The 27,004-nt window shown below is 49.1% G+C and overlaps 9 protein-coding genes across 9 annotated transcripts; 3 read left to right on the top strand and 6 right to left on the bottom strand.

The window, feature by feature from the left end:
* Positions 1 to 154: 154 nt before the first annotated feature.
* Positions 155 to 2,471, bottom strand: N7481_006946 (uncharacterized protein; the record flags this gene model as incomplete). Its single annotated transcript, XM_057266165.1, has 3 exons — positions 155 to 399; positions 468 to 2,387; positions 2,468 to 2,471. 3 exons carry the CDS (start codon positions 2,469 to 2,471, stop codon positions 155 to 157), a joined length of 2,169 nt encoding a protein of 722 aa, XP_057120366.1.
* Positions 2,472 to 3,468: 997 nt separating this feature from the next.
* Positions 3,469 to 4,212, bottom strand: N7481_006945 (uncharacterized protein; the record flags this gene model as incomplete). Its single annotated transcript, XM_057266164.1, has 2 exons — positions 3,469 to 3,870; positions 3,922 to 4,212. The coding sequence occupies 2 exons, from the start codon at positions 4,210 to 4,212 to the stop codon at positions 3,469 to 3,471; spliced, it is 693 nt and encodes a 230-aa protein (XP_057120365.1).
* Positions 4,213 to 5,772: 1,560 nt separating this feature from the next.
* Positions 5,773 to 9,137, top strand: N7481_006944 (aromatic acid exporter family protein; the record flags this gene model as incomplete). The annotated part of the gene is made up of 6 exons (XM_057266163.1): positions 5,773 to 5,813; positions 5,866 to 5,967; positions 6,024 to 6,308; positions 6,365 to 8,021; positions 8,072 to 8,970; positions 9,020 to 9,137. 6 exons carry the CDS (start codon positions 5,773 to 5,775, stop codon positions 9,135 to 9,137), a joined length of 3,102 nt encoding a protein of 1,033 aa, XP_057120364.1.
* A 140-nt stretch (positions 9,138 to 9,277) lies between these two features.
* Positions 9,278 to 10,483, bottom strand: N7481_006943 (magnesium transporter CorA family protein; the record flags this gene model as incomplete). Its single annotated transcript, XM_057266162.1, has 2 exons — positions 9,278 to 9,863; positions 9,927 to 10,483. The coding sequence occupies 2 exons, from the start codon at positions 10,481 to 10,483 to the stop codon at positions 9,278 to 9,280; spliced, it is 1,143 nt and encodes a 380-aa protein (XP_057120363.1).
* Positions 10,484 to 12,994: 2,511 nt separating this feature from the next.
* Positions 12,995 to 15,367, top strand: N7481_006942 (anoctamin family protein; the record flags this gene model as incomplete). Its single annotated transcript, XM_057266161.1, has 3 exons — positions 12,995 to 13,085; positions 13,149 to 13,302; positions 13,378 to 15,367. 3 exons carry the CDS (start codon positions 12,995 to 12,997, stop codon positions 15,365 to 15,367), a joined length of 2,235 nt encoding a protein of 744 aa, XP_057120362.1.
* Positions 15,368 to 17,736: 2,369 nt separating this feature from the next.
* On the top strand, positions 17,737 to 19,209 carry N7481_006941 (uncharacterized protein; the record flags this gene model as incomplete). Its single annotated transcript, XM_057266160.1, has 1 exon — positions 17,737 to 19,209. One exon carries the CDS (start codon positions 17,737 to 17,739, stop codon positions 19,207 to 19,209), a length of 1,473 nt encoding a protein of 490 aa, XP_057120361.1.
* Positions 19,210 to 19,502: 293 nt separating this feature from the next.
* Positions 19,503 to 20,142, bottom strand: N7481_006940 (uncharacterized protein; the record flags this gene model as incomplete). The annotated part of the gene is made up of 4 exons (XM_057266159.1): positions 19,503 to 19,587; positions 19,652 to 19,874; positions 19,931 to 20,051; positions 20,101 to 20,142. The coding sequence occupies 4 exons, from the start codon at positions 20,140 to 20,142 to the stop codon at positions 19,503 to 19,505; spliced, it is 471 nt and encodes a 156-aa protein (XP_057120360.1).
* Positions 20,143 to 20,949: 807 nt separating this feature from the next.
* N7481_006939 (threonine/serine exporter family protein) lies at positions 20,950 to 23,457 on the bottom strand (the record flags this gene model as incomplete). Its single annotated transcript, XM_057266158.1, has 1 exon — positions 20,950 to 23,457. One exon carries the CDS (start codon positions 23,455 to 23,457, stop codon positions 20,950 to 20,952), a length of 2,508 nt encoding a protein of 835 aa, XP_057120359.1.
* A 1,010-nt stretch (positions 23,458 to 24,467) lies between these two features.
* On the bottom strand, positions 24,468 to 25,349 carry N7481_006938 (protein deglycase HchA; the record flags this gene model as incomplete). The annotated part of the gene is made up of 1 exon (XM_057266157.1): positions 24,468 to 25,349. The coding sequence occupies one exon, from the start codon at positions 25,347 to 25,349 to the stop codon at positions 24,468 to 24,470; it is 882 nt and encodes a 293-aa protein (XP_057120358.1).
* Positions 25,350 to 27,004: the final 1,655 nt, after the last annotated feature.

Genomic DNA, 27,004 nt, shown 5'->3' with positions numbered 1-27,004 from the left:
AGGGGAGAACAGGACTAAGAGAGAGTGTTCCGGAGAAATCATATGCATTGTAAAGCTATCCAGCTAACCTAGTAAAGAGCAACCCAGATTCGGCCAAGGAGCTACCATCTGCAAACTGCAAATGGCCCTGCAGCTCAGATCAAGTCAACTGATCCTAAGCCCCCGCCCACACGCTGGCCTTGCTGTTATCGGGGTAGAAGAAGGCCCCCAGCGCGATGATCACGTACGCAGCAATCAACAGTGCACCTTCCAGATAATTACTGCGACCATCCAGGACAAGGAAATTCACCACGAAAGCTGTGACAAACAGACACACTGTTTCAAAAAGGGTGAAATACAGCGACATGTCCTTGTCCATGCACCATCCGAGAATAACAACAAGCGGGGTGACAAATATAGCTACAAGAGCAATTAGCGCGCGTGTCCATAGCTGGTTCCCACATGATAAAGAGGGAAGTCAAACTTACCAATTTGAATACTACTTCCGACAGAAACACCAATTGACAAATCCATCTTGTTCTTCGTCGCGACAGTGACCGCCGTAACGTGCTCGGCAGCATTTCCGACAATCGGAAGAATAATCAATCCAATGAACGCCTCGCTGACAGGCGAACTGGCGATCATTTCCGGAATCGCGTCAACCAGGAACTCGGCGCACACGGCGACCAGACCGGTAGAGAGAAGAAGCATGACCACCGCCGCCGTGCGCGACATTTCGGGCTCGATCTCCTGCGGCTGTACGGTGGGAGCGATGGGGTCCAGAGGATCCGTGAGACGAGATGCACCCCTGGCAAACTGCACCGCGTTTCCGACCGGCGGCTGTCGAGTGACCCGCGCGGGGAGGGAATTACTCCGGGCCATGGTCGGGCGCGCAGCGGCACTACCCAGTTGAGGGGAATTGGCCGGACTCTGCGAGCTGAACACGGTGTTCGAAAGCAGAGAAGGAATTGGTCCAAAGGGTGACCATTTGCGTTGGGCCTCGTTCTCGACTGCACCCTCCATTCCTGCGAAGCTCGGGACAGACTTGGCGCCCGCCATTGAAGGACGCGGGGCCTGAACGTGCGCCGGCAGGATCTGCGGGTGTGCCTGAGCTTGAGCTTGAGCCGTTGCCACGGCCTTCTCGGCACGTTTGGAGCGGCGCTTCTTGCGTTCGCGACGACGAGCCTTTTCACTCTGCGCAGTGCCAATCTTGGTGAGGGCTTGACCGAAGTCGCGAGAGCGGACTTCAGACGAACCCTGGGCGTCGGCATCAGCATCATAGTTGATTTCATCATCAACAGCAACGCTGTTGGTGCTGCCAATGGAGTTGTCGATGGAACCCTGATTCTCATTCACCATGACCTGCTTTTGGGTCGATTGGCGCGACACAGTACCCTTGCCGGACGTGGTGCTGGTACTGGACTTACGACGACGACGATTCCCAATGGCCTTCTTGATGCGCTTCGCAGTGGACCATGAGGTGGTAGTATCGACAGAATCGTCGCTAGAGCTCGATGACGAGTCGGAGCTGTTCAAGAACTCGGCGAGAACACCGGGATGCGACTCCTCGTCAATGATGCGCTGGGGCACACTGGCGTAGAGGTAGGAGTGCGATTTCAACTGGAACAGAATGTACAAGATGTAGACCAGCAGGAGAACCACGCTGGTACCACGGCTCACTTTGAGTGTTTGGCTGTCGGCGAAGGTGCTGTCGCTGAAGGACGCATGGAAGGCGGTTGGCAAGAGCAGCGACATGACGGACAGACTCAACATACAAGCACTCATCTGCGTGACGGTGCTGTTGTACATCTGCTCCTGGAAGCGGAGACCACCGAAGAGGAAGGCCATTCCCATGATCAGCAGTAGATTGGCCAAGATGGATCCGAGCAGGGAGGCCTGCACGATACGGATCTCATTCTTGACGAGTGCAATAATGAAGATGATCAGCTCGACGGCATTACCGAAGGTGACATTGATCAAGGCGCCAATGGTATCACCGAGGCGACTAGCGACGCTCTCCGTCGCGTGGCTCAGCAAACCAGCCAAGGGGATGATTGCGACGGCATTCATGGCGAAGACAATGGCCGGGCTAAGACCTGCAGCCTTACAGGCGATGCCGATAGGCACAAAGACCAGGAGGACATTGACCCAACTGTGAATGAGGGCATCCTTTGTGTGGTGATAGAATCGGATGCTGCCATTGCGCATGCGACGCAGCATGCTTAATTGTTTCTTTTCATCGTCGGCCTCGGTGGGGCTTTCACCCTCGGCCTTGGCGACGGGGGGAGTCACTTCAGCATCGCGGGAGGTTGAGGAGGAGATAGTATCGAGATTTGGTTTGCTGGAGGTCCTGGTGATGGTAGGACCGCGAGACGATGCGTGAGCTTTCGCCCACGAGTTAATCCGGTCTGGGGGGTGGAGGTGGCAAGTTAGTAAAGATGATCATGATGAGATAAGGGTGGAGGTGGAGAAGGAGATGATAACTCACGCATGTATTTCTAGAACCAGTCACTGATTCAGGGTAGGCAGAAGCCTTGTGTGAAGTTGAGGAGGTGAAGATGGAGAAAGGAAGAGAAGAGAAGAAGAAGAAGAAGGAGGAAGCTAAAGAGGAAGAGGAAAGACTGAAGGAAGGAAGGAACGAGTCTTGGCAACCGGACCAAAGATCGAAGATGAGGAAGGATCGACTTGACAGGCGCCTTCCCTCTTTTGTACTTTGGACGGTGCCCTCCAGTCGCTCCTTCCCTTCGGTCCCCTCCACATTCCTGCCTCGTCAGCCATTCCCACCTGACGAGTTCAGCCCTAACTGTAACTCTATTGTATGTACATCGACACTGGCATGAACGGACAATCCTGATGTCACTCGTCTAGAATGTACACGTACTCTCAAACATCCCAATGATCCCGTTGTTTATCCCCAAACCTTGCACCTCCTATTCGATGATCGCCACGCCTCACAGGGCGGCTCCACTCATCTCTCGTCACCCTCCATGATTGGTCCTCACCAGGGTCGACCTGGCGAGAACAAATAGGACACCTATCTAACGTTGTACGAATACGCCATATGGAGTAACCCGTACGTGTACATTACACTCATATGTGCGGAGTACAACAGACTAGATCAGATACGCTGCGCTACTCTCTACATGATGTCATTGTCATACAAGTTTCGGGTGAGATCAACTGCGAAACAATTACCGGATTCTATCCGTTCTATTTCCAGACATCCGTGCGAGCGAATCGAATCAATTCACATCGCTTCGCCTCACTATCCCATGGGATGGGACACACCTTCGTATCAGTTGCCCCAATCGGTACTACTGTGGCGGTGACGGTGACGGTGACGGTGACTGTGGCTTGCACTGCCACGTCTTCTCCTCTTTCGCCAAGCCGAGCGGAGAACGGAGTATTCCCACCAATTTCGGCGAATCTCCGTGCTGTTCCAAGTCAAGCAAACCAAGCAAAGCCAGGCCAAGCCAGGCCAAGTCACTTCTATTCCGCGATACCGATCCTCTCCTCCCACCGTCTACCCTTCCAATTCACATACCCTTTCGCCCCGCTAATTGCCAAGATCCGCGTCACGCTCCGGTGCACGCTCAAAAATTGACGAGACGGCGTGGGAATGCCTTCGTGAGGCTGTAAGTTCACTACTGTCTCATTCTCAGTCCGTCGCCCGACACCATCCTCGAGTGGTGACCATAAACAATACTCGCATGAATGAGATGTCGCCTCCAAATAGATCAGAGAGGATGCGAACAGCTCGTGTTGCACTTTATCCAGTGTGAGCATGTTGTCGGAGCTTCGCAGTGTGGCCTCGTCGAGCATGTCTCGAATGTTTGGCTCGAACATTTCCCTCATCAATATGGTCGCGCTGCGCATATCTTGAAAGTAGTTCTAAAAGGAGTTAGTTGTATATGTTACTAACTGCGAGAGAAAGAGACTTACTTCTTCCTCGCCTTTTGGTCGATCTTGATTCGGGTTGGTGGAGGGTAACAAGTTCGGAGGAATAATATAAACACCCCGGAGTTGGCTATGATTTGCACTAGCAGCGGGTACTTCCTGGCTATCGTCAGATATTGTCGCGGTCTTCGTATTCAACTCCCTCTGCCCATCACTCCCAGTGATCACACATCGAGCGTGATCCCGCAAAACCAACGGCTTAGGTAGACACGCAGATGCATCTTCGGAGTTGGCCTGCTTCAAATAATTCGCAGACCACACAGTAACTGTCAACATCTAGTTAGCTACTAATCCTTCTTGTCAAGATGAATCGATCTGATTGAAAAAGGTACATACACCGAAGAAGAATGCGATCTGCCAAGAACCCCGCAAAATCCTGCAGAGCCGCTTCATACCACTGCTTGTTACCTTGCAACTGAATGAAGCGCCGCTTGTTAAGCCTGTTTTTAGCTGTATAGTAGTGACAGATAAATCGGTAGATATACAACTGGAAGAATCTATGAAAGTGCTTCTTCAATGTGACGTGGTCGCAAAATGCTTGCACCAGTCTGGGGGCGCTGTATCCCATCTGCTTTTTTTTTGAAAAGCCTGCCAACATCTTTCCCATGAATAATTTTGGGTCCGGATCATTTAAGCTGGGAATCCCCTGTTGTGTTGACCCTTGCCGGGTAGTCTGTAGTATCTCGTTTATGATTGATATGCTCAGTTTATGCATGTTGGACCGGGGTGTGGGCCAAATTGTGGTCGTGACAGTACTATGATCTAGATTGATCTACTAGGTATGCTTGCTCTCTTGCAAAGGGAAGGAGACAGAGGACAAATATGTCGATAATCATTTACTTTTCGTTAGGGAACATCTCTTCGATCATGCCAGTGTTCATTGTATCTCTATTGCATTGTGCGTCGTCGCAAACAATTCCATTTTCTTTCATGGACAAAGGACGCCTGTCTCAAATTTAGTGACAAGCTGCAAAATGCAAGTCTGGACTGTGTATCGCAGTATATTTCTCATCATCGACCGACGATGAACGCCATTCACATTCAATTCTTCCTCCCTTCTGCGCCGAAGTAACATCACCTGCAGGATGCGTTAGCTAACCTCCCAGAGTTTATGGGTCAATGTGTGTATATCAAAGTAAACTTGAAGTGGAAAGGTCAAACATTCAACTTGGACGAATAATTTCAACTTGAATCCATTATATGGGCCAAATGTTCAAATTAGAAGGTGCAAAGCAAGAAATATATACTAGCTTCAATTCAACCTTCACGTCTTAGTAGTCAGGGTTTAGAGGCACTTTCAAGTTGTGGACGGCTGACTTTAAGATGAATCCGGCAAATTTGAGACCTTCATTCTGTTCAGATGGCAAACATATCGATTGCTACATACTGGTAGATATTCCTCCCAATTTCCTGAATTTCCCTAATTTTTGAAAAGGAAGTTGGTACAAAGCATCATGTTTTTCACGTGACCGGAATCATTTACCGACATTTCCTCATTTCGTGTCGTCGCCTCCCAGGTCGACAAGTGAGCTAAGAGCGAAGTTTGGAGCTACAAGTACTAGGAGTGGCTATGAATAAATCCACACCTCGAAGCTTGACGTGATCCACCCTCCACTAGCCCCGTCGGCATTTCCTCTCGGCACAATCGCGGAACCCTTCTCGGCAACCCGATCTCCGCCGCATGCAGTTCGCGCCCGCAACTTCGACTTTTCTTTATTTTACAGTAGCGAAATCTCAATTTCGCGATCTTGCTGATCCGCCGTCTTCCTCTACACTAATTGATTCATCTGAATGTCTTGATGCATAGCATACCGATGAATGTGCACGAACTTCTGAATGACGTCGAAAGAATCCCGGTCTCAGACCGGAAAAGAGAGGTACGCATACGAGATCCAATGCATGTATGCTGCTACTTACACTCTGGGATAGATGGCTAAGCCCCGCGCGGCTGTGGGAATATCTCGATTTAGACTCGCATAGCGTCCTCATGATGCTGAAGGGAGCATTAGCGCCGACTATCACAATTGCAATGTATACTTAGTACTCCAGGGCTTTCAAATCCACAATTGCTGAGACACTACATACAGATACCAGAGTACTGCAATTTCAAATATCACTACAACTATCGGTTACCTGTCGGCCCTGATTTCCGTCCTTTCACAGGGCCTCATGCCGCGCGCAAAGTTCATGAAGATCATGTTCTTCGACCTGTTATCCACATGCGTCTCGGCATCTATCTGCTGTCTCGCTGTATTTTGCGCCGTTAAGGCACGCCAGCACAACACGCCCCACAACGCTAGTGAGGCGGTTCGAAATGGCTTCAGCAGCGATGCCTGCGCTGTCTCTGCCATCTGGCTAATCTTTATGATCTGGTAATTTCCCAGAAAGCATATCTACTCTCTTCAATACCTGCTAAGGAATCTTCTAGGGCGGCAAATTCATTACGCGCACTTAAGCCCATGGAACTACAGGATCCAATGGTTGCGTTTTCTATCTTCGCTTCCGTGACCATCACCCGCGCTGGCATGTTTACCTCCCTTTCCGAGGGATTGGAGTTTATATCTCGGCTTCTGAAAGGGTTTATGATCGGCTTCGCCATCGCGGCTGGAGTATCGTTATTGATACTCCCCATCACTAGCCGCGGTAATGTCTTCCAAGACATGAAGCGGTACGTTGCTGCCGTGGAGGGGGTACTTGATGCGCAGATCGCCTTCGACGAGGGTGGTGCGACGGGCGGGATCTTTGGAAGGGGCTTTCTTCGTCGGGCACGGACCGCGATGGGCCGTGATGGGGAGGAAGATGAAAGCGAGAGCGACACAGATCTACAATCCAGGATTAAGGATCTGCAGGTTTCAATGGCTAAACTGAACGCGATGCATAACACGCTGCATGCTGATCTGTTCTATTCTAAAGATGAGATCGCATGGGGAAAACTGTCAGCGGACGATCTGAGTGGAATTGCCTCGTTGTTCCGAAGTCTTTTGCTTCCACTTGCTGGAATGTCGATGGTGCCGGAGATCCTGGAGTCGATCATTAAGAATGAAGGCGTTGGGACGGCTGAGCGTGACGATCTACGAGACTCGAAAACGAGACAGGGGGATATTCTGAGGGTAGTGGAGACGCATCATGCGCGGCTTGTTGAGGCGGCTGATTTGGTTCGCTGTGGATTGGCGCATTTTCTTTCTGCCTTGGAGCTTATTTCAGCTAAGCATTTGGATCACTTGAAAAAGACGCACATTGCCAGGTACCGCCATGACGAGGAAGCAAGGGGGGAAAGCTTGAATCCGGGTGATCAAGACTTTACGTCACGGTTTGAGAATCAGCTACACGCTTATTACTCGCGAAGGAAAGACCTATCTGAGGCGCTTACGAGTCTTGAGGCATTTTCTGAGAAATATGATCGTGATGCTCTTGGTGGTGGTCGTGGACATGTCGTCGCTGCAGATCCGCCTATCTGCCAGGAGTTCTTCCTCATTCTCTATATGGCTCATCTCCAGGACGATCTCTTGACGGCAACCATGAAACTAGTCAATTTTGCTGACAGCAAGGTTGTGGATGGAACAATGGTGCGCGGGAGATTAATATTCCCCAGGCAAAAGTCCATTCGCGACTGGTTGTCCTTGAGTCACGGCAAAGACAGTCAATCCTTGCAGGAAAATAGGAGGTCGTCTGTGGACCCTGCGGATATTGATCGCACAGAGCGAGATACCAGATTCCCGGATCCAGAACACCTGCCGCCTGCAAATATATGGGAGAAAGGTAGTGCGGTATTGCGTGTGATTTCTCATGCACTGAAATCCGACGAGAGCACCTTTGGGTTTCGTGTAGCAGCCGCCTCTTTCTCGGTCGGCATTCTCGCGTATCTGCATCAGACGCAAGACTTTTTCATTCGTCAGCGATGTATTTGGGCGATGATTGTCATTGTCATTGGCATGAACCCGACAAGTGGGCAGACTATGTTTGGATTCGTAGCGCGTATTGTCGCAACGGTGATTTCGCTCGTATTAAGCTTGATAGTATGGTATATTGTTGATGGGAAGACAGCGGGTGTGATCGTTTTTCTCTACTTGGCAAATGTGTTCGAGGTAAGCTGTCGATCTAAATCCCTAACATCGTGCCATTCTAACGAGTGCAGTACTACTTCTACGTCAAACTCCCGCAGTACTTTGGCCCGTCGGTTATTTCAATCGTCACCTTGAATGTCATCATTGGCTATGAGTTACAAGTCCGTAAACTCGGCATACAAGCCGCAGAGTCCAACGGCCAGCCTTACTATCCCATTTACCTTTTTGGACCCTACAAGTTGGCAGCGGTTGCAGCCGGATGTGCAATATCCTTTTTCTGGGTTATATTCCCATACCCCATCACAGCTAAGTCTCAGCTCCGCCATCTCCTTGGTCGAAGCATGTTCGTCCTGGCCAGATTCTATAGCTGCATGCACACGACAATTGAGCTTTGGTTTGGTGGTGGACTAGGCAGTACTGACGATGAGAGCTCGCCAGGTTATCAGCTCCAAGTTTCCCGACACAAAATATTCAAAGAGGAGATGATGCTACTGAACAGCCTCCGGGTGCACAGCCATTTTAGTACATTCGAGCCCCCGATCGGAGGCAAATTCCCGAAGAAAGTCTACGATGATATAATTTCCGAGATCCAGCGCATCTTGACCAGCATGTCACTTATGGCACACACGACACAATGCTTGGACGTGCTTTCTCTCGAATCTGAACACGCTGGTCATAAAGGCGATGATCAATGGATGGCACGATTGGCAGAAATCGCTTTGAAATCCGCGGATTTTAACTCCCACCACATTACCTCATTACTGTGCCTTCTTTCTGCTGCTATCATGAATTCCCAGCCCTTACCGCCATATCTTTCGACGCCAGACTCGTTCCCTCTTGCGCGGCAAATGCAGAAGATTGACGATGAGCTGTTGAGTATTCGACATATCGGAGACCCGTCGTTCTCTGCATTTGTAGCCTTGGAGGTATTGAGGTCTGTTGTGAGTTTCAGCTTGCAGGAATTGATCGAGTGAGTATAGTAAACCCTGTTTGGCTTTATGGAATGCTAACCTAGTCAGTAACGTTCGGAAACTGGTCGGAGAGCTGGATTTTGACTTTCATATTCCTCAGACTCACCACGACACAGAGTCATCGGGACTACTACAGCCCAACAATGCGAACACCGACGCCACATGATATCCATAGAATCCATCTATTACTAGCATTATTATGGAACTGGAACTTCAAGTTTCAATAAAGGTAGTGGTATTGAAAGTAAGCCAAAATGGTCTATAATGCCGCACTTCAAGCTCGAAAGCACATCTATCCACTGGCATCTACAACAACTTAAACCTAGCAGCAACCCCCAAACAAATAACCATAAACGCAACAAAGCACCCCACAATTCCAAAAAACCACCCCAACCCACTGTCTTCCTGACCAGGAACCTCAACATTCATCCCCCACAACCCCGTAACAAGATGACAAGGCACAAAAATCGTTGCGATAACCGTAACCTTACTCAGTGCCGAATTGATAGTCAAACTAACCCTCAAACTCGACGCACTAAGCTGCGCCAAACAATTCCCCTGACTTCGACCGATAATTTCATCAATATGGCCCAGTGTCGACAACGTCGTGACGAGATGGTCCTGTACGTCGCCGAGATACAGGAGTAACTCGCCGCCCGGAAAGACGGGGGAGCGGTTGGGGGCTTCGCAGCGTTTCACGAAGCCATTGAGGACATCCACTTTGCTGTGTAGACAGCGGATGATGTGGGTGATTTTCTTGCGGAGGATGTCGACCGTTGGGATGAGGGATTTTACGTCATCGATTCGCGCGATGAAGACTTGATCTTCTATTGCTTCGGATTCCTGTTCTACGGAGCGGGTGAAGGGTTCGAAACTGTCGACTATGTCGTCGCTGTGGACATCGTTAGCCTTGCATCCTGTACCGTCGTGTGGGACTCGGCTTGACTTGACTTACATCAGAGCGTAGCAGATCCAGTCACTGGACAGGATCAAGGGATCGTGCATTTTGCGGATTCGCGAGCGAACACGCCTGATATGATGGCATCCGCTGGGCGAAAAAGTCACAACACCATACTGAAAGACAAGGATGTACATCTCGGCTGGATGGGGGAACCCAGGTCTTTCCTCTTCTTCCTTGGGATTGTCAACCAGGGTCTGGAAGGACATGAGGTAGTAATTCTTAAACACTTCTACCTTCTCTCTCGGCTCACGGATAACAATATCCTCCACCGTGAGCGGGTGAATTGATAGTGCCTGCGCTAGCTGGGATACATCTTCTTCCGATGCATCGCACATATCGATCCACCAGGTTGGTCGGGATGGGTCGGGGCGCTGTTTGGTCTTCTCTTGAATGATGTGGTCGATTTTACCGCCGGGGAAGAGTTCATCCCATGACGATCCTGTGCTGGTGTTCAGTGTGTCCGAGGAGAAGAAACTGAAGCGGTCCGGTTGGATTGTTTTTTTGATTTGCGCCAGTTTTTCAGGGATGGAGGAGGTGCTGGTTGCTGACATTTTGGCAGTTTTGCTGCTCGGCCATCTGTGGGCTTCTTTTGGCGCTGATCAAGGCGCTATTATTCATGAGAGAGCTTAGCTCATAGTAGTATGATGGGATTATCTCGTTGTGTCGTGCCAGTGTAGGTGCTGTGCACGTCTTCATCGGTATGTACAACAGAGTGCCGAGCGAAATGTGATGATCTGGGATGGTATGCAAGGAAGTAGGATGAAATGAAATGCAATGCAGCAAAATGAGTAATGAGTAATTTAGGTGAAAACTCGGCCAAGTCTTGGCCCCTTTCGCTCTTTGCTTTCCCCTTCTCCATCTCTCCATGACCCATGTGCCCTCAGCCCTACCCGTCGACCCACTATGATGAAGGTGGGTTGTGGTAGCCAATTGTGTCTGGTTTTGGCATACATTGGATCGGATGGTCGGCACTGAAAAGTTTTCCGTAGACTTGGCACTAGGCAGATGGATTCTCAGGTAGTAAACGAGAACGAAGTGAAAGGACCTTGCGGACAGCAGAGAGAGAGAGCGCGTAGAAAGAGCTATGTTGGGAATTTGTCTAGTTGGAACAAACGAAATGCGATGTGATCAGGTTGGCGCGGTATTAAATTATATTTAGTAACGGTGGATATGCCATTATTCATATGCTTGAACGCGGCCGTTGATCCATCTCAGATCAGTATTGGGTCCCTCGTCTCCATCCAAGGAGAAGTTCACTGATTTGATGGTGCGTGGTGATTTCCGGAGTCCGCCGGCTCTAGCAAGGGATGAGATCCGCACGACGAGTACAAGTTGGTACCCCAGCAGGAGAGATACAGGATGATCTAAATATCAAGCAGAGCTCGCGAACTACTCGCCAATTTTCCTGGTCGATTATATTGAACATGAAATCATGAATGAATTGCCCCGAATCATCCATCAAAATGGGAGCAGTCATGAGAGACTGGAGGAAATCGCACCCAGCACCAAGCTTGGGGGTTTGGAAGAGAAGAGCAGAATCTTTGATAGAATCAGCATTATTTAAATGTGATGGAAGGATTGCATTGGATATATACATACGATGACTTGCTAGATTGTTAGTAATTATCAATGCTATCCCCTCGAATGGCAGAGAAGGACCTGCGGATCCGGGGATACGCTAGGACGAAAAAGACGATGACAGCCAAGAGGATGAGAAAAGTGGGTAAAAACATGAACATAAAGAGGAGCACGCTGAGGCCGACGGTGGCTTTGCCACGAAAAGCAGGACGAGCCATGGCGAGTTGCTAGTGAACCGGAAGAAGAGCAGACTAGTAACTCCTGAGTGGGGTGGTAGATAAAATGACTTGGCGGAATGCGATCGAAGGGAATGGGGAATTTTTGTGAATATTGGGGATAATGCCCAAGTGCCAGGTGATTGGAATTGAAGATGTCACCCCGGTCGCCGATCGGAGATCGCCATATATACGGGGGTGGCTGCAGGGGAGAAGAAAGGAGAAAGGGAAGACGAATGAATGTGGGTGCCTACGTTGATGAGTGGGCCATTTGTCTTGGCTGAGGTCGTAGTGACGAGGAGAGTACTCGTAGTCTCTGTTGAGTATCTACAATTGCAATTGGCATACGGGGTACTTGGGGGGTATTGTTTAAACACTATGCTGCGTGTATCTGATTCCCTTTCAATTGCAATTGCTGCACCAGAGATCCCCCATTTTTCGTCGTGGAAAAAATACCCGACAAGCTGATGCGAGATTCTAGATTGGGCTTGGCGCAGGCAGCAACTTTTTGCCGAAATTTGATTCTTTTTTGTTGTGTTTCTTGTTTTCGGGACATTCCCGCTGGGACCCGAGTGTATGTACATCAAGTTCGGTCTCCAGTACCTATTCTACTACCCCGTACATAGACTAGGCTACGCTGTATGAAAATTCTAATTTCGATCCTGCAGCAATTCCTGTGCCTGGTTCACCGCTGCCAGGTGTTCTTCCTCCTTTTCTGCCACTCAGGAGGCTCTCCACGGTGGGGCGTGAGAGAGATTGTTCCACAATGATGCAAGCGAGAGAAGAGGAGGATGGTGAGGAAATGGGAGTGCAAATGATGAATAGAGATGTTATAAAGGGCTATTCGAAGTCAGTGTCATCTTATAAAATGTACATCACTAGGCGAGTCACGGAAAAATGTCTCATGCAATGCAGCTGATGCTTTTCGCCTTGTAGGGCTGAGGTGGATCTATGAGACACCACAACAACGCAGTGTAGGCAGTGTAAGGAGATAAGGAGAACAGGCAGAATAGAATAGAACAGAGCATAATTACTATTTTATGATAATAATCTGATTACTCTTACTATAATTAGAGTAATAATGATGATAATAATCCCCCAGTACCCCGTAAAGGTAATAATAATCCTCTTCCCCTTAAGCGCTGATCGATCGCTAGCGTCTCCCCGCCGCCTTTTTCTTTCTTCCACGCCCGCCTTTCCTTTCCAACCTCACTTCTTCTCCCACCTCCCCCACACCGTCTTTTCTTAACCTTTTCTCCGTATGTCTAGATGTCTTGGCTCGCCGGGATCTCCATTGAAAGTTCTGAAAATGATAACCTCGGCGTCGACTGGGTCTTACAATATGAATTCGGCGACATAGGTATGTCCGATAGCTATACCTTTCCCCGCGGAGTTAAGCTCATATGCTAATAACCCACCCTAGACCAATCCCATGCCATCGCAGAGTTTCGTACTCTCATGGCCGATCTGACCGAAGCTGGTCTTCGTGTTCAGGTCCGTCATGGTCATGGAAAAGCCCTCCTCGTCTGTCTTCGTGTCCCGAGGGACCATCTTGGCAAAATGATTCAGAAGTCAAGGTATACACCCAGAAGAGCATCTCGCTGCACACTCCCAATAATATCCCATATGATTTATACTGATATGATGTATAGAGTAAAGGATTGGATGTACGCCATCACCCATACCCTCCCATCAGCCACCGACATTTCCGCAGCCGCCGAAACCCCCGCCGAGGAAATCCGCTCCATATACCACGCCGTCACCTGGTCGAAAGAACTCGGCGGCGCTGGAATAACACCTGAATTTGGCAAATGGGAGCGCATCACCGCTTCATTCCCGCTACATGATAAAGATGCCTGCACAGAGTTGTTGAGGGCGTGGAGTAGGAAGACCGTCCTCACCATCCGGGATCTCGATACCATTCGCGCGCTCTTTGGCGAGAAAGTTGCTTTTTATTTCGCATTTATCCAGTGCTATTCCATTGCTTTGGTTATACCTGCCGCGCTGGGCATCGTGGGCTGGCTTTATTTCGGGCCTTATTCGATTATATATGGGTCTACGCTATGTGTGTGGTGTATCTGTTTTGTCGAGTATTGGAAGGTCCGCGAATTCGACCTTGCGCATCGGTGGGGTGTGCGTGGTGTGGGTGCTCTCAAGGTCAATCGCCCGCAGTATAAATGGGAGAAGGAGGTCAAGGATCCGATTACTGGCCAAGTGACGCATGTCTTTCCTGGATGGAAGCAGTTTCTGCGACAACTTTTACTCATCCCGTTTGCTTCGGTCGCGGCATTTGCGCTGGGAAGCTTGATCATCGTGACCTTTGCTTCGGAGGTATTTATCTCCGAGGTTTATGATGGGAAATTCCAAGGTTTTCTGGAATTTGCGCCTACAATTATTTTCTCGCTATCGCTGCCATTTATCACATCGCTGCTAACGCGCATCGCGACCCGCTTGACGGAGTACGAGAACTATCGCACGAGAGATCTTTATGATCTGGCCCAGACGCAGAAGACCTTCGTCATGAACTTTATCACTTCTTTCCTGCCGACCATCTTGACGGCCTACGTCTATGTTCCCTTCGGCAAGACAATTGTCCCGCAGCTGGATATTATCAAGCGAGCGGGTTTGAATATCGAGATGGCGCACAAGGACTTTCAGGTCGACGCGTCTCGCTTCCAGCAAGAGGTCATCTACCTATCCATGACAGCGCAGATCTTCAGCTTCTGCGAGGAGATCATCCTCCCCTACGTCAAGCAAAAGCTATACCAAAAGTGGCGCAATTACCAAGATCGCAAGGCCGGATTGACTCGCCAGCGCAGTTTCTCCAAAGCCACAGATCTTCTCCTCCTGGATCCGCCCGGTGAAACTCCATTTTTGCAACGCCTCCGTGAAGAAGCCGACTCGGACGGCTACGAGGTTGAAGAGGACATCCTGGAGATGTGCGTGCAATTCGGATATCTCGCCCTGTTCGGCGTGGCCTGGCCACTCGTTCCACTCGGTTTCTTGCTAAACAATTGGCTCGAGCTACGTGGTGACTTTTTCAAACTCGCTCGCGAAAATCAACGTCCACCGCCTATCCGTGCAGACTCAATCGGTCCTTGTTTGCTGGGACTGGATTTCCTGGCTTGGATGGGAACGCTCTCCACCGCTGCTATTGTCCACATCTACCGCGGTAATATGGAAGAGGTACACCTCTCCTCCCTTCTTCTTACCGTCTTCATCGCCGAACAGGCCTACCTAGCCATCCGCTTCACCGCTGCTACAGCCATGCAGAAGATCTTCGCGGAAACTTTGTACCAAGAAGAAACCTGCCGCCATGCCGTGCGGAAAAATTTCTTCGAAATGAGTATGGGCATTGCGTCGGGTCGGGCTGGATCACCGGGTAATTCGCCCGGTCGTGTGCGACAACGTGTTCGTTTCCATGAGCGGGTCAATGTGTACGAGTCTGGGACTGATACGACGCAATCGGATGGGTCTCCATCTCCGACGATGGAGAAGGTTCAGGATGATGTTCTCAAGGGGTCGGATCGGGAGGCGGCGTTCTGGAATGCCCACTCTTACGATACGGCCGATGCCGGGGTGAAACTTATACGGGCGCTGAGTGAGAGTCCGATCGAGGAGAAGAGTGCTAAGAGAGCTTAGATTGCATTTTCAGTTACTTGTTGCATCAGCGAGCGTGAATTATCCAACTCATAGATTACTTTTTCAACTTCATTTTTTTGACCTTTTCCTGTAGTCGGTCTTTTTCCCTTCCATGCAGTAAATATTGGGTTTGGGAAGGACTCGGAATGGTCATTGCACTACGTGGAGCACAAAGGATTTCAATAAGCTTCATCCAAGCATCAGCAGATTTCCTTTCGCATTCCACTTGTTGTTGACATCACGATTGCCCCTGGTGATACAATTTACAACGCAAATTGGTAAGTAGCAGCCAGCTTCAAATATAAGATAAAGATGGCAAACTGTCAAAAGTCAACCTTGGTATAAGGAGTCTAAGTACATGAACCATTGAAAAAAGTCCTGTCGATGATCCATCTGCGGAGAATGCCCATTGTAATTTCCAAACAACCGGTGCCTTTTCTTCGGACAAGCGACATAGAGATTCAATGCGTATAACCCTCAGTCCGTACTAGAATGCCGTGCTCTTATCCCTCCTTTTCAAGGTTCTAGTTGCAGGGAGGGTCGTCCTTGCAGTCAAGCTGGGAAATTGTCAGTCATACTGGTAGCCTTGGTTTGGGAGCTTATTTTATTTCCCTTACCTCGCAGCAGACTGCCTTCCGAGCAAACTTTTGGTGGGATGCTGCCGGGGTTGCAGCTGAACAGCAGCGATGAGCAAGGTGAAAGTGAAGAGAAGAATATCGGAAGTCGAGAGTTGAGTATACCGCGTATTTGTACTAGACTTGATTGATGACAACAAAAAGAGATACTGGTCCCAATTTATATCAAATACCATAGGCGATCTAAATTGACACTGACGAAGGTAATCCGAGAATTGGACCATCGGACCTACGTGAATTCGATGGCTCTGGCACCTTACAATCGGGAGAGTTTGCTAGCATCTGGCGGGGGGATGGAATAGCAAAAGGGAAAAGTCTGGTTATCGTATCTGGGCGCCCGGGCTGAAAGGCTTATGCGGAGAGATTGACGCGATGGCATTTTCTGTTGACAATCGGCTTTTGGCGCAGATACGCACGGAGAATCAGACGATATTAATTTGTGACACAGCAGCTGGTGCCCCAAAGAGGACCCTTAAGTCGCCATTTCTATTTGTTCCCGTGCTCTGCTTATCTTCTGTACACTTAGCATTCGCGCGCAATGGCTGGTTGGCATCTAACGTAAATGACAACGTCGTACTCTGGGACTATTCAACCGGTGCACATCTTCGACATTAGGCGTCAATCGGTGGGGAGATCACTTATCTAGAGTTTTTTTGAAGGCGAACCTTGTTCAAAAACAAACTTGAACTTGAGTTCCCACGAGACTAGTGAGGAGATACATCTACGAACAGACTTTGGTGCCCTCAAACCTGGGGAAGATATTAGTTCGATGAATCTCCTGCATGTGAGACTACTTGCCTCGATAAAGGGCAGTAAATTTCGCAAAGTCCTGAGTTCAATGAGTGTTGGGCGAAGCACAGGCGTATCTCTTAAGGGTGGACAATCAGAACAGTCAGATGGTGGACCAACAGCCACAAGGGGAGCGGGTACTCAGTACCATGCAGTGTCTGAAATAGCCTTGACCGTTGAGGACGGGCAGTGGATTGCATTAACTGGCGAGAAAGGGGGTTGGTCTCCTCCTGAGTTCCGTCCTCAGGATTTTTAAGACTACGATGCGCAACAATGACACTTTGATTGCTTTGGGATGCAAGTCCGGGGCAGTCTCTTTTCTTGGATCTCGGATGTGTTAAGAGACTAGGATTGTTAAGACTCAACAATTCTAATTTTGCGGGTTTATATTTAAAGTTCCTAAAAACCAACAACAAGCCAGTGAGAGGCAAGCTCACAAAAGACAAAGCGCGCAGAAATGATGTACTGGTAATACATATTTTATCCGGTACAATTTGGCTGCCTGTAGTGGGTCTATAGGCTGCGTACTGCAGGGAGTAGTGCTGTTGGTGTAGCCAGAACCAGTGGAAGACTTCATCCATCCAATCAATATAAAACAGAATCACTCAAACCCGGTAATACTGGTAAGCACTAGATATACATACTAGTATATTACTATGTAAACTATGTATATGTAATATACTAAAATAGCCAAGCCGTAGGGCTGACTGCGGGTCTTCAGCCCTACGCGGCTACGCCCCACACTCTCCTCCTCCGCCTTTTCCCCTGCCAACTTCCACTTCCACTTCACTTCACTTCTCCCCTTCTCTTCCCCTGTCGTCCCTCGTCTCTTCTGACCCCCTCTTCAATTCTCTACTCCCCTTCCTCTTTTCCTCTTCTATCCACCTCCACACCTCTGTCGGTCGTGAGACATGTGAACTGGTTCAATTCACGACCGACGACATCATGGCCACCCCCGGGGCCTCCTCCGATACCCTCATCGCCCCCCTGTCCTCTCCATCCCACCCCCAATTCCCTCCAAAATCTCTCCAAAAAACATCAGAAACCACCTCATCTACCTCGCCATCGGATCTTGAACTCGCCCCAATAACCCCCATCCCGAAACTCGCCCGGGAAGCCAGTGATATTACCTGGCAAGAATCCCTCGAATCCTCCGAAGACCAGATCATCCTAGTCCGGCGCCGCGGTCGCTTCCGTCTACTCCACCAACAACAGTTTAAAAATAGCCTCCTCGCCAGTGTTGGATACCTCGAACTTGCCAATGCTGGTGACTTTGCAGCAAATGTCTGGAACGAAATTCCGGTCCCGAAATTTGCTGCGGTACTCATGGGGATTGGTGGCACGCTGGCGTTGGGAATGGTCCTCGTCGCGATTCAGGATTTTAGACTGAGTTATCGCAATGTCAAACTTCTTCAGGCGGAGCGGGAACACTTGACCCGGCTCCAGGAATATCACTGCAAGAATGTGGATATTACGAGGTTACTGGGGAGTCGATTGGGCGTGATATTCAGGGAGATGGGCACCGAGGTCGTCGACCGCATTGTCATGGATGTTCTCATGGGTGCTGGGTCGATGCTAGTCGGCGTCGGTACGCTAATGGCTATTGGTGGTGCGGATCCCAAAGTCTACAAAGCTAGCAACCTTCTTTCTGGCTATGTCGGCAATGGACTAGCAGCCCTGTTTGGACTCGCCAATGCTGTCTGGTCGGTGTGTTTGATTCAAAGATTTTATCAACATGACGCTGCTGTCAAGGCGAGCGAGCCGGATGATGAGATTCGTCGCCGATTGCATACCCGCTTTCGACGCTTTCATTGGCATGCGATTGTTAACGGAATCAATGGATTGGTGGCCGGTGCCGCGTCGATGGTCACTGCGGAACGTTGGTGGGGATACATCGTCCTGATCCCTTGTATCATCTCTCTTGTCTTGTGCAACTATTTCTGGAGAAAGAAGCTCGGCTACGACCGTCCTATCTTGGATCATGCTTCGCTTCCCCGGATGCAGATGACACCCTTGCTGGAAGACTTGGAGTATGTCATTGCGATGCAGAAGGGACTCGCTGCACCAGAAGATCCCCTTTCCCAAACCATCGTCCAGCGAGACTCCTTTTCATCCATCCTGCAGTTCATTGTGCGAAACCGAATGTTCGAGACATACTGCGACTCACTTTCCCGCGATAAAAAGACTCGCATCCTCCTCAATTCCCTCCCTTCGCCAACCGACCAAATCGTCCTCAATTCCGAATCTCTTCTTCAGTTATCTGTTCCAACCACTCACGCCCCGATCCTTCTTCGCCATGCACAGAAGTTCCTGCGGGACGAAGGCGTGCGCACTTTTACCCATCGCGAGCGCCACCTGTTAGAGTTACTCGGTTACGCTGTCTGGCGGGATCAGAAACCGGCCGTCGATGCTCGATAGGATGGATAGACTAATTACATTTCGATATTCCACTGCCCAGGCGACTGGTCGCCTGGCTTGCATTGCATGGTGTTTATTGTCATAGATGCTGGCCATTTTCATACAATACAATGTACATCTTGATGAGCGGTGTTATTGTCTAGCCATTCTAATGTATCCAATGAAAGAATAAGACAATGATCGTTGATCAGTTTATTCACATTCAAATTCTGTTCGATGTTTCATAATATCTCGTAGCCAGCATGCGTAAATATCATATCGGTCTTCACAATGCAATGCAGTAATGCAGCAATTTAGCTATCCAGACCAGGGCAGTTTTCGCTTGTCTGGGCGGTAATGGAATCATAAGGTGAAGGGTCGGTCCAGATAATGTTGAAGCTGTACACCAAGTTAGCAAATTAACTCCAACCCTACTCACGGCTTTTACAGCTGGCACACAAACCTATCATCAGGATAATCCGGCGCATCCTTATCACCCAGTTCCTTAACAATATCCGTCAAAGCATCATGCTCCCAGCAAATCAAAATATTGCCACTTCCACTATACCCATCAACCACATCCTTCACGCAATCCGGATCATCCCGGTCGCAGGATGTATCAACCGTCAGGCCGAGGTCCGTAGCAAGCGGCTGGACGGTGTCGAGGGGTCGTTGACGTTTTCCATCTACATTAAATCAGCACTGCTCCACGTTTTGCCCTCATTTCTCTCGGGCAACCCACCACTCTTAGGCGTCTGAGCCATAATATATCCAATGTTATACTCGGAGCTCGATCCGAACACATTTCGCAGACATTGTGCGCGCTGCACACCCGCGGCACTGAGTCCGTTTCCGTCGTCGGGCTTTTCGCCGTGACGGATTAAATAGAGCTGTTGGTGAGGCTGTTGCGACCGCTGCGGCCGCGAGGAGGGAGATGAGGGATAGGTTGACCATTTTGTTTGCTTGCTTCGTGGAGAAGTGGAGGAATCACTGATGAGTTCAATTTTTCAAGTCGAGCGCCAGGTGACTCAGGTGTGACGAATGGCTGATATTTATATCCTTCCGTCTGGTTCCTGCGTTAATCCCCGATCCAACCAAGGTTGGCCCGATGTACTCCAAGGCTGGCACAACTCGAACCTTGTTGGCCATCGCACGAAACTTGAAACTTGAACTTCGAATTGTCCCAGCTAGCAATCAGCTAGTCCATCCGAATACCACCCTGTCCTGCCGACTTTCTCTCGGTCGGACATTTCCGATCGTGCCTGGCCAGACATCGTTGCGATCGGCGCGACATGCGCGGTAGCGCTGTTTTGATTCGCTTGTCGATCCTGAGGCTAAGGCTTGTTTGGGGAAATGAAGATGTGTCCCCGCTCAGGTTGTTTGGGGACGCGAGAACGCAGACAAGATCTAGTGTTGTTTTACTGATTTGCATGGGATGTCGGGATGGCTTAGGGTTTTGTTGTTGGTTTGGTAGAATAGCAGTATACTAGTAGTAGATACAAGAGTGCAGTTATAGCCAGAATCTGTTCAATTGAATGGTTTGAATACTAGTTTATTTGGGGGTTTGACAGGTGTCTGTAACTACTAGTAGTGTCTCTCGACCTCCTCGAGGGCTAGCAATACACTGCATCAATAGCAAAATTCTTGGACTCGGGATATACGTGGTCTACTCGGGCACTACTAGTAAACTTGGAATATGGATATATATGGAATTGACTGCCACTACTCCGTAATTCACCATGAATACGAGGTCTCGTCCAGCTAAAAGCTAAACAATCCACTTCTCCTCTTCCCATACGGATAAACAATCAATGCTGCAATAAACAGTCCAATAGTAATCCCAATAGCCACCTGAATCATGCCAAATCCCAAGCTAAACACCGAACTAGCAGATGCAAGACCCGCCCCGGGCGCAGTACTAGCGGCCTCGTGCGACGAAACATTCTGTCGAATCTCATCTGCAGACTGGACGCCGGAGATCAAGGTTCCCGTCGCGGCCAGACCAGACGGTACCAGAATAAATATACCTGGAAGAATTGCAGTCGCCGCATGTCCGTGCCATAAACGACTGTACAAATTCCCCATGATCCCGATTGTGAATGCCCCGACAGTGTTCGCTACTTGCGAGTTCGACCCCAGTCGCTTTGTGCTGAAGTAGTTCGTCGTGTAGCCGCTCAGCGCGATGATCGTCATTGGAGGAAGTTGTTTCCATTTGCCCTGGTTGATGATGAGTAGCCAGACCGTCATGATGGCGACGAAAGGGAAGCGTTGGACGTAGGGGTTTGAAAACGCTCCATCCTTCGGACAGGTGATGTCTGATACGGCGCCCTTGTCCATGAGTCCATAGATGGTTGTTCCGACCGTGATGCCGTAGCCGAGGAAGAGTGAGAAGATGATTGCGTACACCATTCGAATAGAGCCCGCGATGATCTGATGGGATTGTAGTTCGAGACTACTACAAAGGACCAAAAACCCTGGCAGGATAAGTGCGATTGAGGCTTGGGAGATTGCAGAGAAGCAGAAGAGGTATTGTCGTTTGCCATCCACGATGGCCTTGGGGATACTTCCAAATGCTCTTGCTAGAAAGGAGGTCACTACTGTCGAGGTCACTTCGAAAACATTCGAGTAAAGTGCCGATCGAGGTGCAGCCACATGTTGCATCAGCCCGACAAGTAGACCATTAATGAAGATGATCGGCATATCGATCGGCCGAGCATTGAATGCGAATGGCCCGACTGTCGCGGTCGCAACCCCGTATACGAAAACAATAATATACTTTGGGTAACGAGGCTTCTTAGACATTACATCGTCCAAATCTTGAACAGCCTCTTCAATGCCTATCACGTCGTGAATGACATTTTTGTAGATGAGGTGCGTATCAGATAGTCGTGCTAGATCAACCCCTTGCGCGACGCGAACAAGCTTCATCTCCGTCGTTCTCGTAGATGGATCATCAAAAGACATTATCATGCACCCGGGAAGATACAGAAATTGGCTGTCCACTTCCAATACCTTCGCCGTCATTTGCATATACTCTTCGAGTCGATGGGTTGGAGCACCAAAGGACATCAGTGCCCGACACAACTGCATGATATACCGCTGTCGACAAATGATCTCGGCAATGTGCACCGTGACTCGAATCTCATCTTCCAACCTCACCTTCCGGTCAGACTGTTTGCCCCGGCGTTTCTCGGCCGCGGAAATCACTTCATTCGAGACTGGCGTGGTCGCTCCGCTTAAACTCACATTCTTTCCGCTAAGAATCGACTGTGATGAGTTAGGCGGCCTTTTATACCATTTCACTGGCTCTCTTTTGGGCGTAGTTGTCCCAGCTGCAGGCTGAGACGGTGTTCCTGCCGTCGATCCTTGTCCTCGAGACTTGGAATCGACAGAGGAGACGGACGTTTGACTATTTGTGCGCGACCTATCTCCCCCATCCTGGCCACCGCCATTCAACTTGATCAGCTGCGACAAAATCCCACCTCCACCAGAGCGATATCGTAGTCCTTCATCTTGACTATACTCATCCTCACCTCCAATAAAGTCGTTACCACCATGCGGATACGGTTTGGGGCGCATCTTGCGCCGCTTGGCGGAATGGTCTTGCGTTAGGTCTCGTACCAGTCGATGCGCTTCGGAACTGCTTTCTGCTTGATCTTGTCGCTTTTCCTCTTCCGACTTGTGCTTGTTGTCCGTGACATCTGACACTGGTGGTTGACCACCCGTCGCCCAGTCACTGTGGTATACGCCGGAATATAAATCGTCGCCACCGTTTGGGGATCGTCCCATTCGCTCAGCCCAGATCCTTGCTCGGCCCTTGAGTTTGTCTGCTGTTGATTGGATTCGATTGCGTGTGGTTTGCGGTGCACCTGGTGGCTTCGGCTCTGGTGCTGGTCCCTCGACCTTTTCTTTTCTCGCACCTGTATCCTGGTTCTGATTCTGACCCGCTTGCGGCGCCCTCTCCCTTAGCGGGGTGTCTGCTATATCTTCTGATCCGTGGGCGTAAGGCGCTGTCGGACGATGCGGTAGTCCTTCGCGCTGGGAACGGTCTTGTTCGGCCTCGGCGTGTCGGCGTGGCGCATTTTGTAGCAATCCGCCTGTGGACCGGAATCGCACTCGGGGTGATGGTTGTTGTGTTTCATCTTGGATGGCGGTTTCGCCGGAATACCGCGACGTAAGATCTTCTAGATCCTCCGGTGGATCGGTGAAGTAGTTATCGCTGTCACTGTCATTCGAGGAGGCGTCTGTACCTTTCTCTGCAGAGAACATTGTCCTGGTGGACTATTGTAGAACTTCTAGAGAAACATTGGCCTTCGAATGGTGAAGCGAAACTATTGAATATCAAGTTAGCTTGGGCCTGGAATTGAAAATTGAAACACTTGTTTACCTTTTACTCCGATCATCCCACTATAGGTATGGCTGAGAATCCGGATTGTCGAGACAAGATTGGTCGGTCACATAACTGATTTCCCTTCGGTCGACGGGGCACTGTGTCAATGGAGTGGCCATTTGCACTCCAATGAGCTCATGGAGGCGGGACGGGGTATACTCCCTCGGGCCGTGGCAAACTCATCACCGATCGGCAAGTCATTTGGTCCAATGGAAGGAGATGGGGAAGTAATCTTCTTCATCTCGAAGCGATTAGGTTTTATTTGCCGCTTTGAGCCGCGTCATCCCTCGGGATAGTTGTCCGAGCGGAATAATAAGCAGCAATGGATCTCCAGAGGGAGTGTGGATTATCTCTCCTGTTTGTGGACTTGGACCTAATTATGCCCGGGTTAAATTGATGCGATTCTATGTATACAAGAGTTTTGACTTCGATAACAGCCCACACTGGCTTTCATCGACAAATTGCACCAGTCGCTTCTGCGATCGAAGACAGCAAAATACTATACTGAAACTGCGCTCCACTATCCCCTCTCCCCTGCACCGAAGGGACTCAGATTTAGTATCTCCTGCGGCCGGGGATCCACCGATCCTGTTCCAATTTGGCACATCGGCTCGACCTTATGATCGGCATGATCTCCATCCTTTCAAGTCAAAAATTTACCCTTTCTCTTCCCCGACGGACTTTTTGCTCCGCCATTTTTTCGGAAGATGTATGCTCCTCAAAAATGCCAAAGGTTTTCATCAACCTGTGAGAGATGCCACCGACGGCAATTAGGGGTGCGTCTTTCTACGATTAGCTGGCGAGGATTTTTAGATGGAGGCTAATTATCTGACGTCTGATCTTACCAGTGTGTCTCTGCCCGGCCATGCTATTTATGAAATAATCATAATCACGAATACCGAGAAACCTCCTTGAGCAGAGTCTCGGCAGCTAGCTTCCCTAGATTGTTGGACGCCAGCGGAGAATCGCCGGTAAGGACTAGCCGATCCCGGTGGGTCTCACCGCTGATGCTTTTGTTGAGAGGTGTGACACCGAGCTTGCGGAGCCGTTCGCCAACATACCACGCCATCTTTCCAGGTATATAACCGATATCAACATTGGTCCCTTGATCTAACGAGTCCGGGAAAAGATCAATTTTGTAACCATCGTAAATAAATTTGCTACCCTCAGGCTTGTCGATGTCGGCGGCAAGCATACATACCGGGCCATGGCACAGCGTAATGAGGAAACGCTGGTTATCATGTGCCCAGCGAAGAACTTTGCCAACGGTTGCTGAGAAAGGGACGCCGTTCAACACGCCGTGACCACCGGGAACGAATACAGCGATATAAGGCGTTTGTTGGGTAAAGCCTTTGCCCCATACGTCATGAAGATTGAGGGGCTTGCGTATTTTGGACTTGTATTTCTCATATATCTCCTTGACCGCTTTGTCCTCCTGCGGGAAGGCCCACAATTCAAACTTCACGGGGTCACCAGAGAGAGTCGCAATATCGATGTCGAAGCCTGCAGCGTCGAGGTGATACATAGGCAATAGCATCTCTACTGGATGGTTACCAGTGGAGAAAAACTCGCCATCAGCCATCTCGAGATAACGCTCTTGCGATGCAATGAGAAGGACTTTCCATTTGCCACCTTTGTAAGGATTAGGGTAATCAGCTCCGTCAAAGTCGGTCTTAGAAGACGTATACTGGGTGAGCGAGTAAGGGGATGGAAACCAGGCATCGCTTTCAGCTTGGTCTCGTACAGGGTTGCGATCCGTGGTGGCAGACATAATAGCTGTAAGGGTAGAGTCACTGATATCTTCCTTGGTTGGAAATCAATTAATATAGTGATTCGGATAGGACTAGACCAAGTTTTTATAGCCAAATTGCTACCCGGATACGGTCTCTGTCTTACCTATAGTGTGGTCAATGATATGGACTATGACCGGCATATTTCGTCAGATCTAGATTCATCTACGAGTTCCATCATTGAATTCCCCCACATCAAACGCTCTTTGTTGTAAAATGTGGCGCTCTCTTGCCAATAAACCTTGTTATCTGGGGTCTCATTCTCTGGATTGGTGGGGTCATGCGCTCTGGGTTTAATAAGCCGTACCGCAAAATAAGGAATAGCAGCAAGATGAACTGTTCCTACAATACATTACCCCATCAAATGCACCCTTTACACTCGCCTGGTCGCTTCTATTGGAAGTTGAACAAATGAGTCTCAATTTTTTTTTTGAAGACGAAGCCATTTCCAAGTATGGAAATCATCATGCCGAGACTCTCCATATACGTCACAGTTGTGGCTGAAAGCATCGAGCCTGAATCCTCCCGGAACAAGCGAGAACTTGACAAAAAAGCAGCCGGGCGCTAAAACTCCATCGGAGTTGATGACCCAAACTCTAATCGCATTCCCCAAGGTCCTATCCACGGATTGAAATTTTAATGAGCAATAATGACGTTTTCTAAAGAATATTTCCCGTTTGTCCTTCGGGACTTTCAGCGGCTTATCAGTACACACACAAATTTGAGTTGGAAGGGAATTTTGTTTGCTCGTATGTTACGCATTGTCCGAAGTAGGCATCGCCATAACCCATTATAACCGGGACCCAACCCAACCCAACCCAACCCAAAATGGGGTTTGGGTCCAATTCTATAACCCATTTGGGAACCCAGTGGGTACCTATTTTAGTCCTAAAATTTGAATATATAATAATTAATACTATATATATATTGTAAGATGGGAATGCTCGCTGGCAGTCTGTCAAGCGGACGGGTCGATTGCAAGAGAACCAAACCCATCACACTCGCAGAGTGCACGAGAGTCGTAGGCAAAGCGAGAGCTAGAGAGGAACGATAGAACGAATAACAGAACCTTTCATGAGCAGTATATCGATACCGTAACCTCAGCAGCCTCAGTAGAACATTTCATAAGGGGGGAACATGTATGTTGTTATTGATGCTATGGAACGAACGCTACTTATTCTCACGAAACCAAATGGCTGCCTTGTTACTAAGGCCTCAATCACCTGACTATGGGATACCGGTGTTGAGAGCGGAATCCCCCCATTACAATATATATATATAGGATCCTAGTATCTAAATCCTTCTAGGAAAAAGATATAAATTAAGTATTGAAATATACTACATAAAAATTGTGAATGAATTATGTAAAAATAGGTTAAAATAGGTACCCACTGGGGTTATTGGGTTTAACCCATTGGGTTTTGGGTTTACTGTCCTTCTGAAAAGTTACGCTCTATAATTATGAGTTTTGCATACCCTCTGAGCTATATTCTAGCCTATACTATTTAATAAATATCCTTTATATAAACCTTAACTTACACTATTCCCTACTAGTAAGCTTCTCCTCTAAACCGGGTAATATATTGGCCGTTTAAGTTAGGGATATGTTGAACGCTGTATTCGTCGGAAAATATAA

This window comes from Penicillium waksmanii, assembly GCF_028829765.1.
Source record: "Penicillium waksmanii strain IBT 27052 chromosome Unknown utg000007l:1.0-4314555.0:1.0-4317578.0, whole genome shotgun sequence".
Taxonomy (NCBI): Eukaryota; Fungi; Ascomycota; class Eurotiomycetes; order Eurotiales; family Aspergillaceae; genus Penicillium; species Penicillium waksmanii.
This window is presented reverse-complemented; position numbering and strand designations above follow the sequence as displayed.